A 20,259-nucleotide genomic window follows, 5' to 3' on the forward strand; every position below is an offset into this window, starting at 1 on the left:
ATATACATATTTTTATTTATTTATAATCCGATTAAGCGTCCGCTTTTAAAACCGCTTAAGCGTTCGCTTTAGCGCTAGAAGGTGATATCACCGCTTATGTCCGATTTGCGATTTTTACAATACTGCTTTTAGGAGTGAATATCCCCTCAACTATTATTATATTATATTTTTCTTACCCGTTATTTTATATTTAATGAATGAATATAAATAGGGTACGTAGTAAGTGTACGTTTAAAACGAAATGATTAAACTTATTCTGTAGAATGTCGAATGTCGTTAGTGTGTTTACAAATAAAAAGCTACAAATTAACATATGTTGAATACAGAGTTGACCAAAATCTTGAATTTTATTTAAATAAACTATATGTACTGCTTTATATTATTACTGAGTTCACTACTAACTTACAATTAATTTACTCAATTTAAAAAGATAAAAAAATGCATAATTGAAGTCAGAATGAATTGTAATCATAATATATAATAATGTAAAATTTATATTATTGTTAATATTAAAATTGATATTAATGAAAAATATTAGTTTTTGAAATTCAACGTATGTATGTATGGGAAAATGTTAGTTTTTTATTTACACTACTGTTAACAAAGTAAGATTAAGTTATATGTATGTGTGTTTTAGTATGTAAATTATTTTATGTTACATCTCTTACTAAATTATGATGGTTTCAATTATTTATATGCTAAATATCTAATTTATGTACATGTATAATCATTATTAACATCTAGTGAGATAACTGATTACTTAAATAACATGCATTTATAATTATTCAAAAATTAATAATTATGTAATAAATAAATTGCTATAATTTATATACGGTATTCACATTATCACTGACAAACAATCTATATCTATTTTTTACGCAACCGGGTATCAATCATGGTTGTAACATAAAAATGAATTGTATATTTTTAAGACTTATTATTGATATTCATAATTTTTTTCAAGAATTCGAAAGAAAAATTATATTTATATCGTTATTTAAACCATTTTTAAGTTTCTGTCATTACGACTCAAATATTTCTTCATATAATAATTTGATAACATTTTATACTATTATTCTAAAATTAAAAAATTTCAGTTCGATAAAGTTTTATAAATATCAGTTGAACTGGTTAATTCCTTCAAATTATTGAACAATATATATTTTTTCCTTAAATAATATAAAATGCATTGAATCAAATGCTAAAATATAGTATAGATATAAATTTTATTTGAATAATTCAAAATATTAAAATAATTCAAACTATTTGTACAATATTATCTTGATCAATGAATATTGCTGATATAAAAGAATTCTTTTTAAAAAGTTAATTTTTTTAAAGTGAAAAATGAAAAATAAATCGATTTAATAGATCATCATAGTTTTAACAAATATCGTGAGATCTCATATCAAATTTCGAATATTCTTAAAATCGGGACAAATCCCAAAAATAATAATGCATTACCAGTGAAGTTAGTAATTTTAATATAAATAATCAATTGACTTGATCCTATAAATATCTCAAACACATGAATTTATATTAACATAAGATATTAAAAAATTTCACATTATTGGTAAAATATTCTCGCTGAACTTGTAATTTAAATTTACTAAACGTAGAATGTGACGATGTTTTTCGGCCAGGTCATGTAGTCAAATTTCGAGTATTTTTTGAACAATGGGTCAAGTTCTAAAATACATTGACTCATTATAATTTGAACTTATCTAAATATATAATACCAATATAGATTATTTATATATAAGCGATTCTATTTTCAATATATATTTTTAATATATATATATATGTATATTTTAATTACTTTTTATAATAAAAAATATGTTAAAAGTATATGAGATATATTTTCAAACTAAAAAAGAATTAATAAATAAGATAATAATTCATTTATGTACTATGCCTAATTTTATATCTGGAATTCAATTCTTTAAAATTAACTGCACAAATATTCAACTAACTATTTTTATTTCCGGAATTCAAGTAAGTATCTTTGAAGTTAAATAAAACATTTATTTAACACACTTACATATTATGTGTATGATAAAAAACACATGTGATAATATGGTGTACTGGTAAGAGGTTGTATAGTAGAATGAAATAATTTGAGTTCGATTCTCACAAACCACATCTATTATATAAATATTAAAAACATGGGGTAATTTAGTCTTTTCAATGAGACTTTTTAATCTCATGAAATTATACCCTTATTCTCCTATTATATATAGTCATTGTAATTCGAACTTATCTAAATATGTAATACCAATATAGATTATTTATATATAAGCGATTCTATTTTCAATATATATTTTTAAAAAAAAATTATATATGTACATTTTAATTACTTTTTTTAATAAAAAATATGAAAAAGTATATGAGATATATTTTCAAACTAAAAAATGATTAATAAATAAGATAATAATCCATTTATGTACTATGCCTAATTTTATATCTGGAATTCAATTTTTTAAAATTAACTGCACAAATATTCAACTAAATATTATCAAGTAAGTATCTTTAAAGTTAAATAAAATATTCATTTAGCACACTTACATATTATGTGTATGATAAAAATCACATGTGACAATATGGTGTAGTGGTAAGAGGTTGTATAATTGAATGAAATAACTTAGTTCGATTCCCACAAACCATGGCTTTTGTATAAATAATAAAAAATAGGGGTAATTTAGTCTTTTTAATGAGATTTTTTAATCTCATGAAATTATACTCTTATTCTCCTATTATATATGGAAGAGATTTTGATTTTATTTTAAAAGTTTTGTTTAAAAAAATTATATTTTCTCTTTTTTTTTAATTTTAACTTTTGAGTAAATAAAATAATAGTTTATATAATTATATATATGCAATTTAAATTTTGTAGTTAGACACACACACATATCAGTTATGTTTTAAAATATACTTTATAAAATTAAACATTTTTTAACTTTTTTGGATTTGTTTTCAAAAAATCATAATTCTATTTTATTCGGTTTAACTTGTGTGATTGTCGAGTCAAAAGTATTCGGTTTAATACGGGAGTACTTGGATCTAAAAAATCAAATATATTAAAAAAAATTAACTTTGAAAACTAATTCACTGGGTCATTTCCAAGCATTACTCTATCTTAAAATAACTTTATCTTCATATTTCACCTCTTTTTACTTATATTATCATTTCATCTCCAATCATTTCTTCAAATTTTACTATAAATCTACTTAATCACTATGTACAATAATTAAATAATTTTAAATATACAGAGAGTTGGGCTTACATGATATAGAAACATGTGAGAGAGTTTATTATAAAATCAATATCTTCATATCTACAATATAACTCCAAATTTTGGAGTTACACGTTATTTTTCTTTATTTATAAAGATAGGGTAATTCATCGTTGGAGCCCCCGTAAGTAGAGCCGTGCCTTAGGGTGTTCAATGGAACATGTCCCTAAATTTATAGAGGCACATTTTCTAAATGCAAGTGTATATAAATATATTTTATTTGTTTGAAAAAATAAAAACAATGTATAACTTTCTTTTCAAATAACAAGAATATACACATAAAGAAAGGTTAGAAAAGAGTAAAAATTAAATAATTATAAATTATTATCTTTAGCAAAGTTATAAAAAATATTTTAATCCTAAATATTAAATAAGTTACAAAAGAATTAAGAAACAATTACTAGAGAAATAAGAATATTAATTTTTTTGATAAGTACTATAAAAAATACTAGTATTGTGAATAAAATACTAAGGATAATAGTAGATTTTCTTACAGAACTTGTACATTATATTATTTTTAAGATTTTAAATAATACAGTTTTTAGGTAATTAATTTATTTTAAATAATAGTAATATTTTCATAATAATAAAATTTATTTTGAAATACTAATAAATTAATTAATATTTATATATAGATGTAAATAAGTTTACATATGAATTAAGTTTTGTATGATTATCTTCTTTTTTATAATTATTTTATCTTACTCTTATGTGCTTGTAAAATTTTTAATTTAAAATTAATTATAATTATGTTAAAGATATAATTTTAGATTAATTTTTATTGTCACATATATTTGGTATTGTTTCTTATTGTCAAGACTTGGGGCACATTTTTTAATTTTGCACAGAGCACTAGAAATTTCTGGCACGGCTCTTTCCGTAACTTCATATATTGAGTAAGAAATGAAATAATATGGCATATAAAGATGTGATCGGAGATACCCTTATTATAGATATGTATCGTATAAAAAATTATATATTACTTTTAAAAATGAAACCAATCGAAACAATATGCATTACTCTTATTTTTATCATTATTATATACATACTCCTACTGTCCTACGTAACAAAATTTTTTTAATTATAATTCATTACGGAGGTAAAAATGTTAATTGTGTACAAAATCGGACACATATAGATTACACAACGAGATGAGTAAGTAAATTTGGTAAGACTCTTAAATAATTAGGTAATTGTGTCGGTTCAATATTTTTCTCACCTTCTATTTATTTTTAGACTTCTTAATATTTAATCCGAGTAGATACAAATTTGACCCGAGTTAGACTCAAAATCGGGTTTTATTCGACTAAAGAAAAATCAACTCGTGAATAAGTTCAATTATGTGTACTCGGTCGATATCTTGGCTAAAACGTTCGAGTTTTAGAATAAAAAATTGGGTTAGTCGAGCAGTGACACGGAAAAATAAAATACTAAAATTTGATATAATATAAATAATATGTTAAATGTAGTGCATTTCATTACTTGTATTAAGTATACTTGTAAAATAAGAAAATTAGTGCCAAAAGTTTTATTAAATTAGACAACATTCATTTTTACACCCTCATTTTGAAAAATTTATTTTTTATCATGCTATTTTTCTGAGTATACTTCATTTGTTATTATTTTATAATAGAGAATGTTAGTTTTTTATTAGTTTTAAAATACTTTACACTCTTATTAATTTACGCGCTTAGTCAACCTAAGTGTTAACAATTTAGAATTGAGACGAATTAATAATAAATTTGTTCTCTTTTTTTCACTCTTCATTTTTTTAATCTCAATGAAATAAATAGGAATGGGTTAACGTCGTCCCTCCTGACCCCGATCGATCCCAACCCGTTCGGGTCAGGGATTTCGAGAAGTTTTCGTGGACGGACCTAGTAACGAGGAAGGTTTTATAAAATTACGGGGATCGGGCGGAGTTTAGGATTAGTCTCTTCCCGCCCCATTTCCCCGACCCCGATTATATGTGTATATATATATACATAACAACATATTTAAATATTATATTAAATTAATTATTAGAAAAAAATTAATAAAATATTATTTTATTCTAATTAATCAAAAAATTTGTTGATCAATTTTTTTACATTATAATTTAAAATATTTGTCTGAATTTTAATTTATCATTTTTTAATTGTAAATCAATTTTAATATGATTTAATATTAAAAATATGAGATATTACTAATATTTTTGTATAATACAAATTAGTAGATTTTTTTTAAAAAAATAAAATAAAAATACATGGTTATTATTTTTAATTATATCCAAAATTCTCGTAGGATTTCCCATTCGGGTGAGGACTGGAAATGAATAAAATCTCTGTTCGGGGTGTATGGTGGGTTTGGGATCAGATAACACTTCCTGATCCCGAAATTACCCAATGCATATCCCTACAAACAAACTACAAGTATTTTTGTTATAATAGTATAGTTTTAATTTTTTTTAGTAATTAGGTTTATCTACCTCAAACTAATTATCTAATATCAAAATTTTTGTGGTGAGAGAGAATCGAATTTTATGACAAAAATAAGTTTTCACCACTTAAGTTATCTATATGTTTGAAAAGGAAAAAAATAAGAAAATACAATGATTCTTTTATGTCATCTCATTTTCATTGTATATTTATTTATTTAAATTTTTATGAAATATAATTAAATTTATAAAAATATATTATTCATTATCACGTAATTGATGTATGAATATAAAATAGAGTTAAAAAAATCATTTACTGTATTCAAAATTTAATTTCTTATAGACATAAATTAATTCGAGATAATATTTTGATATAAATACAGGTCTGTGTCTCGCACGAATTTTTACGTTAGTTTAAATTAAAATAAGCATATTAAATATCATTTAATTTATTTATAATATAGTTACCAAGGCAATTTGGGCTCCTGGTTGCAATGTTCAGCAACGAATGATTCCTGTTTTGTCAATTGTTGTATGTATCAAAAATAATATGTACGCATATATATTAAGATGTGTGCAAGATGGTCTTCTTTTACTAATAATAATTGAGTTATATAAATTAATATGAATATAATTTATAAATAAGGTTAATTCTGTAAAATTAAAGTGTATAAAAAAATTGGTATCTTATAAAAACTTTCAATGTTTTAAGGTTTATGCAAGACAAGATAGTCCTCTTTTACTAATAATTGAGTTATATATATTAATATAAATATAATATTATAAATAAGGGTAATTTGGTAAAATAAGCGTGTACCGAAAAACTGATATCTTACTAAAATTTTTAATATTTCATCTTTTATATAATAGTGATAATTAGATAAAAAAAATTATAAAATTATGAAATTTGTGAAAGTATTGAAGTCCTACTTAATGGATTCTGGTGGGGGTATGGGCAAGACAATAGAGGAATCAGGTGGAAATCCTGGGACAAGATGTGCAAGCTAAAGGGAGCTGGTGGACTGGGCTTTAAAGAATTGAAAAAATTCAATATCTCCATGCTTGCGAAACAAGGATGGCGATTAATAAACAGTGAAAATCCTCTAGTCACAAGATGTATGAAGGCTAAATATTTTCCAGAAGGAGACTTTCTTACAGCAAAACTGGGGGCGAACCCGAGCTATATGTGGCGCAGTATCTTAGTTGCACAAGAGGTTGTGAAACGAGACTGTAGAAAGAGAATTGGCGATGGGAAGCAAATTGAGATATGGAAGGTTCCATGGCTTCCATGTGGTGAAAATGGTTTCATGACTACGGAAATGTCGGCCCAGTTGGAAGGAAGCAAAGTAGATAGTTTGATACAAATTGAAAGAAAGAAATGGGATGATGTTATACTTTTGGATATATGTAATGAGAGAGATCGGAAACTTATCAAAAAGATTCCGTTACCGGCTAAGGAGGGTGGGGATGCTTGGTACTGGTTACCAGATGAGGAAGGGTGCTTTACAGTGAGAAGCTGCTATAGGTTACTTCAAGGGGAAATAGAGACTTCACATGCTCAGTTCTGGAACAAGTTATGGAGTTTAAAATTACCTGGCAAGATCACTCATTTTCTATGGAGAATGTGTTCTGCGTGCTTGCCTACAGCAGTACGATTGGCTGTAAAAAGGGTGCATATTGATAGGATATGTCAATGATGTCGAGCTGATGAGGAAACAGACATACATGCATTATTTGAATGCCCAATAGCTGCTCAGACGTGGGGGAAGCTGGTTTACAAGGTAATATCACTATCTTACCTTCAGATAATGTGTTCGATGTCTTTTGTAGAGTGTTTGCTACATGTAATAGAGAACAATGCACGTTAATTACATTAATGTGTTGGAGCATATGGAGGAGAAGAAACATATGGGTTTGGGAGAAGATAAATCAATATGTATTTGGTATTAAAGCAGCTGCTCTTAATATGCTCACTGAATGGAGAAAGGCTCATGATCAACAGCTGAATTCAGGTAACAATACAGGGACACCACTGGCAATTCGAAAGTGGGAGAAGCCGCAGGTTTCTTGGGTTAAAATTAACATAGATGATGCGCTGTTTGAGGATATCGACTGTATAGGATTGGGAAGTGTTGTTAGAGGATCAAATGGACAATTCATCATGGCAAGGAGTAGCAGACAAGATGTTTTAATTCCCCCGAGAGAAGCTGAAGCTATGTGTTTGAAGGAATCTCTAGTATGGCTCAAGGATAAAGGACTCCAGAAATGTGTGTTTGAGACTGATTCACAAGTCCTTGCTCGTGCGTGCAAAGGAGGTAGGGGAAGATCGTTGTTTCATACCATTGTTAAAGATTGTGTGGATTTAATTCAGAGGAAAATCTGCGAATAGAGTTGCCCATGCTTTAGCAAAAACGGCTCATTCTATGTCAGATTTTCAGGAGTGGCTTGAAAATGCTCCTGATTTTATTCATCATGTAATTTACTTTGAGGCTTTATAATATATGCAAGTATATTATAAAAAAATTAAGATAAAATCGAAATAAAATCAAACAAAATTTAATTTAGAAAATGTAATATATAAAATAGCAAATTAAAGCAACCATGCCAAAGTTGCCTAGTTGCGTACAAAGTCCAAAAGGAACAAAATTCTAAAAAATTATAAAGAAGTCCAAAAGCAACAAACAAAAGAACAAAAAAACCATTATATATATACAAAGAGTCGCAGAGACTAGAAATCTAATCCATACACAAAACATCTGTCGAATGGCAACTCTTGGAGGAGCAACCCCATCATCTCAGAACAGCACAGAGATCGAAAGTCTCGCTCGATTTGCTGTTGAAGAACACAACAAGAAAGAGGTTTACTTTACTTTGATTTTTAAACATGCTTATAAATGTTATATATGTGCTTGTATGATTTGTTTAATGTTTTATGTGAATTATATGAGAATTGGAACTTGGGTTTTGTTTGTTTGATGTTTGATGTTGTTTTGTAGAATTATTTTTAATGATCTTTGTGGTGTTTATGTATTTGATCAAGATTGTTGACTGATGTTTAAATATGTATTAGGATGTTTGAGAATGTGATTTTTTTCGACTTGTACAAACTAAACTATCTAAATCTTATATTTTATATTTAGTTTTGTTGCTTCAAATAGACCCTATTGGCTGCTTCATTTGTAAGAGCAAGTCCAATGCAAGATGCAAAATAACTATAGACATTGCTATAAGAGCAAGTGTCCTTTGTGCTAAAATAAAACTTCAACACCAATGTTGATTCATTTTGAAACCAAATATTTCCATATTTAACTAAATTTTGTCACTTTTCCCTAAATTTCATTTAAAGCACACTAACATGAATCTCATTAGTAGTTGTTTGATGATGTGGTTAAATACATAAATGCATCCTTGGTTTCAAATTTAGAACCAAAGATGTATATATGCATATTTGCATCCAAGTATAGGACCCCTTTGGAGTTGAATTTTGACATTTGATTTCAAATTATAGAAATGGCACTAAAGATAGCATTGCATTGGACTTGCTCTAACAATGATCCATCGCTGTGTGATTCTTTAGTAGGCAATTTTATCGACTTCCAAAGTTTTAAATTATTTCAAAGCAATACTATAACTGTTGAATGACTAGGAAGTTTAACATACTTGATATCTACAAGTATGTATAAATGTATCGCAATGGTTCAAATTAGAAGTAGTTTGCACTAATTTCTTTTAAAAAACTGCATTCCCTCTACAACTTTGTGGGTTGAGTAGTCTTTTTATTAATAGTCATTGGTTCATATTAACAGTTCTTAGTTTCATATTGTTAGTGGTTTTTCACTTGATATTGTACAAGACTCATTATGTATAATGAAACAAAAAATATGATTTAGTTAAAAAGCGAGACAAGTTTAACCCCTTTGTTTTAAAGGAATGTCTTGCATTTTCATTAGGTATGTTAGTTTATTAATTAATTATGTAATGAAATATTAACCTCTCTATTTCTAGGTAATAGTTAATAATGGGTCTTTGCCTCGATATGTCCTATTTTTATGTCTACTATTATTATGGACGGACAAAAATGTAATTATAGTATGCACTTGCCAAACTTATAAAAAGAGAGAAGTATAAAATTTGTCAAAATTCGCACTCTATCTACATTAATACGCATCTGAAGTCATATAGTTTTGAGTAGTAAGATTTTAAAAGCATGCTATCAGGCCTATCAGCTAAATAAAATGCATTGCACGTATTTTGATATGGAGGATTTTACTATAGAGAGGGACTATCAGAATCAGTTCCTACAAGCAACTAAGTATAATTCAGACTCGACATTTGTAAAGTTGTGTCTGTACCATAATGGGAATAGATCTTTTAGGGCTTCACGTCCAGGATCGATTCTTTTAAACAGATATAATCTCAAAGCAATTACTTACAGTCGTAGTTTGATAAACGTGCTTCCATGGCCTTTTGTATCACCCAATCCATGTTTCTTGTATCTGTCCTACATTGCACCACTTGTCCACTTTAACATGTTGCCTCATTTATGTGTTGGAAGTACAATTTACATCAGATGTTGTGGGTGAGGTGACCAACACAAAATTTGTGACACTGTATGCGGCTGAGTATCGAGTCACACTTGACATTGTTTATTATACTTGCCCGGCTCAATTTAAGGAAAACTGTAATTCATTTTTTCGGGCATAGTCTTTGAATATGTGTTTTTTGAAAGTAATATTGGTTTCTGGTTTCGAGTAAGATTGCATTTTATTATAATGGCACAGTGTGTGTTTAGAATATTTTCATTGTTAAACTGTTTGATGAAACATATTATGTTTCGTTATGTGAAATAATTTTTATTAGTTTGACTGTATGAGACTATCGGCCTCTTTGGTACTATTTCATGTTTGGCAATATCTAATACATTATGTTTACATATTCTCAATTTCTTGAAGAATGCACTGCTGGAGTTTGCGAAGGTAGTGAAGGCGAAAGAACAGGTAGTTGCCGGTACGATGCATCATCTTACTGTCGAGGTTATCGATGCTGGAACTAAAAAGCTTTATGAAGCAAAGGTCTGGGTCAAACCATGGTTGAACTTCAAGGAACTTCAGGAGTTCAAGCACGCTGGTGAATCTGCTTAACTTGCTAATCTGATGTTGGTATCTGGAAAGATCATATTTCTAATATAAGTTTCATCGATCTCTTTATAGACAGAGATTGTATTGCTGAAACATGAATGTTAAAACTTACTCTTGCTAAAATGTTTATAATTAATCCAGATGCCAGACACATTTCATATATTGCCAGTGTACTAAATTGCTATATTAGTATTAGTATTTCTTCTTCACTTCAAGTTGATCTGATGCATTTTCTTCTATCATAGCAGCAATATGTGATCTCGTGTTTTGTTAAAGAAGGAAAAAAAGTAGGTCCTTGGGCTTATTTTACATTTCAAATATAAGTTACATATCTCCGGAGAAAAAATATTTTCTGTAGATAAGTATATTTTTTCAGGTTAGGTTAGTAAATATGACCACTGGCGAGTGGCGATAGCTTATAAATATATTTTTAAAATAAATAAATTAAATGATTTTCTTATAAACTCGGGAGTGTGTTTTTAGAACACAGGATTGTATTATAGATTTACAGGAGTAGCATAACTAAATAAGCCATGCATTATAAGATTTAGTTATAATCAATAAAATGGACTGAAATTAGAGTAATTAATAAAATGAATCAATAAAATGAACCGACGAGATTAGTGACGAGGTTTTTAGTGACTCCACTAATTTTTTTCCGTTAACTAACTATACACACACAAAATATATATGGAGTCAACTTAATCACGGCAACAAAACTCAATCACTACACCAATTTTTTGTTTACCTAAATTATTATCCACGGTAAATCAGGTTGGTATGTAAAAAAAAAAGTTAAATTAAAATAATTTTTGAATACAAAAATTGAAAAAATTGCAAAGTTGCAAAGTCGGCAGGGGGCAAACCGACCTCCTTAAGAAAACTTAATAAACAAGGGATCAAACAACAAAGAGGATATTTTCAAAAAATAAATAAATAAAACACGCGTACACCATACGCCACGCGTCAACTCATCACATACACACACGCCCCAACACATCTTAACATCAACAAACACTCTCTTTATTTAAACCCAAATACCCAAGAGACGGAACTTAAATGAAAGTGTTCACTTACAAACACAACTTCAACTTCTACTTGTTCTTTTTATTACAAATCTCTTTATATTTCTCTTTCTTTGTTTGTTCACAACAACAACTAGGATTTTGTACTGATCAAAATCTGAATACAATGGCAACTCTTGGTGGACTCAAAGATTCTTCAGCATCTTCTCAGAATAGTTTAGAGTTGGATGGTCTTGCTCGTTTCGCTGTTGATGAGCATAATAAGAAACAGGTGCCTATTTTTTTTTATTGATTCAATGTTTTGCTGATTGATATTGTTTCTCTGTATGTGTAGTTGTTGTTTGTTCAAATTTTACAATTTTTGGTTTTGGTTTATATTTTTTATTAATCGATTACACACGCACACGCCCAAAGTCGAACTTCTCGCAAGTTTGTGGTAGGGGTGGCAATTTCTGGTTGGGTTCGGGTTAACCGACTTGGATCAGAAATACAATCCAATCTGAACCCGACCCGAGTTATTCGTGAAATTACATGATTTCTTGTTGATATTGTGCAAGGAAATTGGTGTAAGCTATGTTTTGCTTCATTCTGAAGAAACAAAAAACTTTAGTTCCGGAACAGTTTATTTATTTGTGTGTATTATGTTAATTGCAAAGTAAATTTGTTAATCCAATATTTAACATGTAAAATAGGATTGATTTTATTGTGCGACAAGTTTAGGGATTGTGTTCAATGAAGATTTTAGAATTTTTAAAACCCTGCGAAGATTGCCAACCTTGTGATTGCTCTGGCCACGCTTGCCTGTTTATGAATAAGGGCATAAAACAGCAAAAGCTAACATTCTGTACTTAATAGATAAAACGGATTTTATGTTCTATTTATTGTGTGTGTAGTTTATATAAAATAAACCGGAAGATTGTGAGATTCTATGAACAGTGCCAGTATGGCGCGACACCCATTTGTGTTCAAATTTTTCTGTTTCTCTACCTAGTAAAATCAAATAGCAAGGTCATCGCTCTACCTAGTAAAATCAAATAGCAAGGGCATTTAGATGACCTATTGACTTGACGTTCCCAAATCTATTTAGGATTTTCGCATAGTTAGGCGTTTATAGTCATTCAACATTTGTTAATTGTTATGTCTTCCAGCATCATAACACTATTAATTGTATTATCAGGAATGCAACTGTATGTGTTGGAAACTCAATCTAGTTGAACTTTAAGCACTTTTTTTTATTTAGAAAATGAACACTACAATCTACTCTACACTCTGTCTCTCTTATATGTTCCTGTTGCCTGCATTTGTCGTGATATTAAATATTCTTCTGTTGCGATTGTGCTTTATCTATTTAACAATTATTAAACACCTTTTTTATAATAACATTACCTATTTTGCGTCATTTCTTAAGAATGCACTGCTGGAGTTTGCAAGGGTTGTGAAAGCAAAAGAACAAGTTGTTGCTGGTACATTGCATCATCTTACTGTGGAGGTTATCGAGGCAGGTAAAAAGAAATTATATGAGGCAAAGATCTGGGTGAAACCATGGATGAATTTCAAAGAACTGCAAGAGTTCAAGAATGTTGATGAATGCCCCCCCTCCATTACACCTTCAGATCTTGGTGTTAAGAAAGGTACCTGAGCTGGCTAACTTTTACCCTTTTAAGGAAGTTCTGTTACATTGTGGTTTCATTGGGATAATAACTTGTGGAAGCCGTGATCCTATCAACAGTAAGCTGCAATAATGCATGTTTCAGCTGCTTATTTTCTGAGATTTAGCAGCCTCTCTTTTTACTGTTCTATGGGGAACTTCAGATTAAGATTTTGTTTTAACATCCAAATATGCTCACCATCTACCTCAACTATTGTATTGTGCTATGATTTTTGATACAGGAAGTTGTACGAGATTGTATGATACACTGTGTTTAACTGTTTCTTCTAGCGATGGTATTAATTAGTATACAACTTGAAAAAGAAAACATTGCAACAATAAAATGAAATTTCTATGCCCATAAAATTTATTATCTTCGGACACTGATAGTTTTTGTGGTACAAACAAGGTGATCATCCTCCAGGGTGGCAATCTGTTCCTGTCCATGATCCTGTGGTACAAGATGCTGCTGATCATGCTATTAAAACCATCCAGCAGAGGTCAAACTCGTTGATTCCATATCAGCTTATGGAAATTGTTCATGCTAATGTTGAGGTGAATATGCTAAACAAAAGTTCAAATTTATATTTTTTTAACTGATTTAGATTTTTTGTTTTACAAAGGTTATGGTAGTTGAGACACCGTTATGTATACAACCTTTTTCTGTTGCAATATTTTTCATAATATAACCAATGCAACGGAACACCGGAAAGGCGTAAACTCATTTAATCATTCAGTTTAATTTGGTTGATTTATTATGTATGTAAGACCTTTGTTTAAAAGCCCATTCATTTCCATTTTTAAGAACTCATTATTTTTGATTCATCATTGAATTCATTCTTTCCCTGCTTTGTCTATCTTTTGCAAATTTCAGGTTCTAAAATTTTATTGACTACTCTAGATTCCTGTTCTTTATCATTCTAATTCTTTTTTTCAACAAACAGTTTATAATAAAAATTTAATTTCCTAATTATTATGTTACTCTAAGATATAAATTTTGACTAATTGAACTCTAAAGGATAAAATCTGGACTTTTCTCTTGAATTTTCTAATTATTGGGCTTCAAACCTAAAATCCTGTTCAGCCCATATGTCCTTGGGTCTGATAGTAACATTGATCGGCATCAATAGTGGAAAAGTACACGGGTTCATATAAATTTGTTTTGTGTTAATATTTATTGTATATGTGCTGTTCTGTATGCTCCTCTTATTCTAATCCTCTAATGGTTCATGTACCTATCTGCACCCATGTTTGGTACTCCCTCCGTCTTTTTCATTTCTTTAAACTTTCCTTTTTGGGATGTCCCATTCATTTTTTTACATTTCATAACTTATCAAAAATAGTCAATGGGTCCCTCCATTTCCCCACTTTTCCTCCCTTTTTACACTATTTTTACCCCACTATCTCCCTTTTATGCATTAAAAATCAATGGCTCCCACCACTTAACCCACTTTTCTTTCTCTTTTTTACTACTTTAAACATATTTCTTAATCTCCGTGCCCGATCCTTTTGATAACAAATCAGAAGGACGGAGGGAGTACATTTTAATAATGTACTTGTTATCAATGTGTACTTTGAACTTGTTGCTTGTGATCATAGCATTATGAAGTATTCCATGTTCTGTAGTCTTGTGCTGGAGATTGATAAGAAATTGTTTTTCTCCTTAAGGTCATAGAGGAATTGGCAAAGTTTGATATCCTTTTGAAGGTCAGCCGAGGTGATAAAGAAGAGAAGCTCAAGGTTGAGGTGCATAAGAATGAAGAAGGCGCCTTCAAACTGAATCATATGGCTCCACATAATGAATGATTCCTCTGGCCTCAATGCAAAAACATACTTATATGTCTTAACTAACTGATATGTCTTAACTACGTTATTGTATACCTAAAGTATGGATCAAGTTAAGGATTGAAAAAAAGTGTTCAATAAATTTCACGAGTTTAGGTTGAATATATGCGCATGAAAATTGTGGTATGTTTTCCAGATAGTTTCTGTTGCTGTGTTGTGTGTTAATTTTCGGCTACTTCATGTTGATTATTCTTCTGTTTTACCTCTCGCTAATGTTGTTTCTCCTATCAAATTGGTATCTTGTCAAAAAAATAAGTAAATATGTTCTTGTATGGTTACATTGACACAGGAGAAGTATCACAAAATAGTATGTGTTGGATGCTCTAGTGGATCTTTGGTGCATGCAAATTCACAATCTAGGGGTGGACTTGTTATAGTAATTATACTTTATCAGTTAGGTATCAGGATGAGGACCATTGAAGAATGTTTAGCAGGGAAGCTTGTTGATTTTGGTAGATTCATGTATGTGTGTGAGTTGAGTTTGGTAGAGGTATGTTGTAGAGAGTAGTTAAATAGACACTGGAGTTCTGTCTGCATGTGCTTGAAGAGAATTTGTTTTCTTAGATTATATTGGTGGAATTAGGCTCCTTCCGCTGTTCTTTGGAGTCATTCAGGTTATATCTTGTTGGTTGCAACAACTGTAATTGAATGTTCACTGGGGTATTTAGTATGTGAGATCTCATACTGTGACTTCTTTCATTGTTCAGTAGAGTTGCGGAAGTTTAATTTCTTTGCTATGGTGTTCCGTAATAGAATTTGTAATACTCCCTCCGTCTCAAAATGATGTTCCTATATTGACTTTCGGTACTGTTGACGTTAAGCGATTGACTACTAATTTACGTCTAATCTATAATATCAAACATAGTCACGAGTGATCTCGTTGGATTCGTATTTATCAGTACTTTAATACAGTGAAATTTTTATATTTTATACTAATACGAATTTAAAGATATTAACGATCAAAAGTATGTATTGGTAAACGTGTCCAACACAAAGAGAAAACGTTTTTAGGGACGGAGGGAGTACTATTTAGCCGGCATGTGTTACTAGAATCACGTTTGTCTTACCGTTGAGTCCCCCAGGCCATTGACTAATGTACCAAATGATTATCTCCACTTCCATTTTAGTATAATATATATACTATATTATTATGGGGAAATTATCCACGGCCAACTTGGCTGGGATACACCAGCCGTAATATTACATTGCGGGCTGCCGTAATATTACATTGCGGGCTGCCGCAATGTTTCATTGCGGCGGTTGAGTACACCCGCAATGAAACAATGCGGTTGTTGTATCCCATCCAACGATGGCTGGGGATCAGTTCCTATTATTATAATACTATTATAACCGAAACATGATTTGTTTGGTCAGTTCGTTAACACCTTTCTAAAATATTTGTTTTTACCTTTCAAAATAAAGTTAAAACAAAAATAATTTATTTATATATATATATATTAAATTATGTATCTAATATAATTACAAACTCTTTGAATTACAATTCAACTTTATTTCTAATTAATCTCAACTTCTTTCTCATCTCTTGCACTTTCACAGGAAATCAAATACTTCCAAAATTAATTTTAATAATAATATTTTAATATTAAAAAATAATTCATATTTTAAATCCATCAATATCACCGTACATACAAAAAATTAACTTCTTTAATTTCAATAATACCTAATTATTATCTTTTATAATTTATTTTTATATAATAAGCAAATTGCAAATATTATAATCAGCTCGTGCATCGCACGAGTTATAGGTGAGTACTATTTAAGGGTGAAGTTGAATGAATTTTTACAAAAATGGAATGATCATTTCATTCGAAATGAAAATCATGTTGTTTAGTCAAAACAAAGAACGAAATGAGTCATTTCTAATTTTCAATATATTATATTATTATAAGCGAAATATGGTTTTATTTGATCAGTTGGTTAACACCTTCTTAAAATATTTGTTTTCACATTCTAAAATAAAGTTAAAACAAAAATAATTTATTTAAATATATTAAATCAGGTATCTAATATAATTACAAACTCTTTGAACTAGAGTTCAACTTAACTTCTAATTCTTCTCAACTTCTTTCTCATCTCTTGCACAGGAAACCAAATACTTCCAAACTTAATTTTAATAATTCATTTTTTAATATTAGAAAATAATTCAAATTTTTAATTCATATTTTGAATCCATCTGTATCACCATACATACAAAAATTGAACTTCATTAATTTCAATAATACCTAATTTTTATCTTTTTATAATTTAATTTTTATATAATAAGTAAATATTATAATCAGTTTGTGCATCGCACGGGTTATAGACGAGTACCTAGATAATAGGTGTATCATAAATGAGTCACTTTTTACGTTAAACATGAAAACTACCAAGGAAGTTTTGCATATAGTGTGAGCTATTGTTTCATAACAAAGGTTATTGTATTTTTTTTCTTATAAATTTTATTTGGACAAAATTGCACTATTTATACCTCAGTTATTTTATTTTTGCATTTTAGTGGCTCAAACAAAAAACATGCCAATTGCTTGGCTAAAAAAATCTTTTTAAACCAATTAAAGGGCTCGTGGGTACATGACTCAAACGGAGTTAACGCCGTGAGGGTATTTGTGTCCTTACATTATTCTAACGTCTCTATTTTCCTTTATTTAACTTAACCACACACCCACCCTCTTCTTCCTTATGACCTAAACACTTTTTCTTTATTTACAGTTCAATACATCTCTGTTTTTAACATGAATCAGCAATGCCTTTATAACAATTGGGTTGTGCAGAAGACCTCGTGGACTGATTATAATCCGGGCCGTAAGTTCCTCACTTGTGCTACTGGTGGCTGCAACTTCTTCCGTTGGGCTGAGCCAGAGTTTGATGCACGCAGCATAGCGGTGATTAACGGGTTGAAGAATCGCATAGGTAGGAGAGAAGATGATCATATCCTAGAGTTTGTGGTTGCTCGAAATGTTTACACTGAGGAATTGAAGAATGCAAAGTGTGAAATTTGGAAGTGGAAGTGTTTGTGTATTTTGTTGTTGTTGTTGTATGTCTTTCACACATGGTTTAGCTCCAATGGAAAGTTTGCTGAATGAAGATGATGTTTTTGGGTTGCTTTAAATGTGGTCTAAATGTGCTGTTTGTGGTTGTGTATTTGGCAGTTAGAATGTAGTTTGCAATGTGTCCCTTTTGTATTGTGTACTTTTAGTTTTAATGAAATGCAACCCTTTCCAATCATCTATATAACTGCTGGTTTTTAATCATCTATATCTCATGATCTATATCTCATAAGTACAGAAATGGACAACGAAATAACAAAAAAACTTGAACCACAAATATTCTTAGATAAATACTTCATAGTTTTAACAGAAGTAGCAGCCACTACATAAAGTACTGATATAAAATCTAAATGCATCAATCTTAAGTTTAACAAAAGAACCAATGAGTACATTCTCAAACAGTTGAACCTTATAGTACATTCTTAGGTTTAAGCAATGTCACTTTGCACCAACATCTATCTTCTGAGAGACTCTCTTCCTCTTTGGCCTCTGAGCATCCCCATCTGTTGGATCTTGTTGAGTAACTTGTCCATCATTCGGATCTTGTTGAGAAGCTTGACTTGTTGAGGCACTTTCATCTGTTTCTGGCCTAGACCAGTTAGGTGGAATTTTCTTGACTTTGCAGGTTCTTGAATTATGGCCTTCCTTGCTGCAATTCTTGCACCTAACTTTGGATTTTCCAACTGGAATGTCTCTCCCTTCTGCTGCAGCCTTTGTTGTCTCATCAGATTTCTGCAACAATACCACATACCATCAATACATGACCTAACAACACAAAATGTTTGATTATGACCAACTTTGGATTTATGCATCATACCTTGGCTGTACAACTTCTCTGATTATGACCAGCAGCCTTACAGTATGTGCAATGCACTTTGGTATTAGTCCTCTTCAGCTTTGTAGTGTCTGCAGGAACATCATTCTTTTTGTTCCTTTTCTTTTTGGGTCTTCATGTAGGTATCTTAACAGCCGGAGGCAGTGGCTTTGGTTCTGGGGTTTCTTCCCAGAATTCAGGACCAATAATTGGTTCTAAAGTGTTGCCATATAGCTGAAGATAGGTATCCTTCTTGTAACAGTCATGGATATAATTCTCCCAAGGCTCATTCCTTAGTGCTATACATGTACATGCATGATAGCAATGAAGGCCTGTGAGATCCCACTTCCTGCAGGAACAGGTCCTCTTCACCAAATTCACCACCAACTCATGCCCCCCATCAGTGCAAGTAACACTGTATGCAGAACCTCTAGACCATGTCACCACACAATTTCCAGCATAATGAATAGACCTGTATATAATTTTCACAAGTTAAAATGAAGACATAAACAACATGCATTATGGAAATTGACATTAGGGCAACTTTTGGAACATACTTTGTCAATTTCTTCTGAGCACTAGGGCAAATTATAACATTTGCATTTGCCATTTTGTCTCTCCTAATCTGGATCCTCTTCATAATGGCTTTATGTAACTCTCTAAATAGAGTAATGATTGGGAGGTCCCTCAGCTTGCTTAAACTACTGTTGAATACCTCACAGTGATTGTTAACAAACATATCACTGTGGGATATGGTCCTAAATACTGACCTAGACCACTGCTCCCTTGGTTTTTGCATAAGCCAATCATAGCAATTAGGTGACACCTACACATACAATTGGTTCATACAATTATAAATGAAAATACAACTCCCAACTATAACAAATCAGATGACTACCTCCTTCATTTGGTTCATGTGCAGGTTTAACTCCCACATGGTATTGGCCCTAGCAGCTTTTCAAAGTAAATGCCTCAAAGCAAGGCCTTTATACTCCTTATGCATGTTCCGGAACAAG

General features: G+C 30.2%; 3 protein-coding genes across 3 annotated transcripts; all 3 read left to right on the plus strand.

Moving 5' to 3' along the window:
• Positions 1–7,446: 7,446 nt before the first annotated feature.
• Positions 7,447–8,097, plus strand: LOC141710128 (uncharacterized). The gene has a single exon (XM_074513039.1). It carries the CDS (start codon positions 7,447–7,449, stop codon positions 8,095–8,097), a length of 651 nt encoding a protein of 216 aa, XP_074369140.1.
• A 293-nt stretch (positions 8,098–8,390) lies between these two features.
• On the plus strand, positions 8,391–11,055 carry LOC141660914 (cysteine proteinase inhibitor 6-like). The gene is made up of 2 exons (XM_074467895.1): positions 8,391–8,567; positions 10,661–11,055. Exons 1-2 carry the CDS (start codon positions 8,472–8,474, stop codon positions 10,847–10,849), a joined length of 285 nt encoding a protein of 94 aa, XP_074323996.1. The 5' UTR covers positions 8,391–8,471; the 3' UTR covers positions 10,850–11,055.
• An 819-nt stretch (positions 11,056–11,874) lies between these two features.
• LOC141660905 (cysteine proteinase inhibitor 6-like) lies at positions 11,875–15,503 on the plus strand. The gene is made up of 4 exons (XM_074467889.1): positions 11,875–12,142; positions 13,280–13,502; positions 13,929–14,074; positions 15,188–15,503. Exons 1-4 carry the CDS (start codon positions 11,906–11,908, stop codon positions 15,323–15,325), a joined length of 744 nt encoding a protein of 247 aa, XP_074323990.1. The 5' UTR covers positions 11,875–11,905; the 3' UTR covers positions 15,326–15,503.
• Positions 15,504–20,259: the final 4,756 nt, after the last annotated feature.

The sequence above is a fragment of the Apium graveolens genome, chromosome 1 (genome assembly GCF_009905375.1).
Source record: "Apium graveolens cultivar Ventura chromosome 1, ASM990537v1, whole genome shotgun sequence".
NCBI lineage: Eukaryota > Viridiplantae > Streptophyta > Magnoliopsida > Apiales > Apiaceae > Apium > Apium graveolens.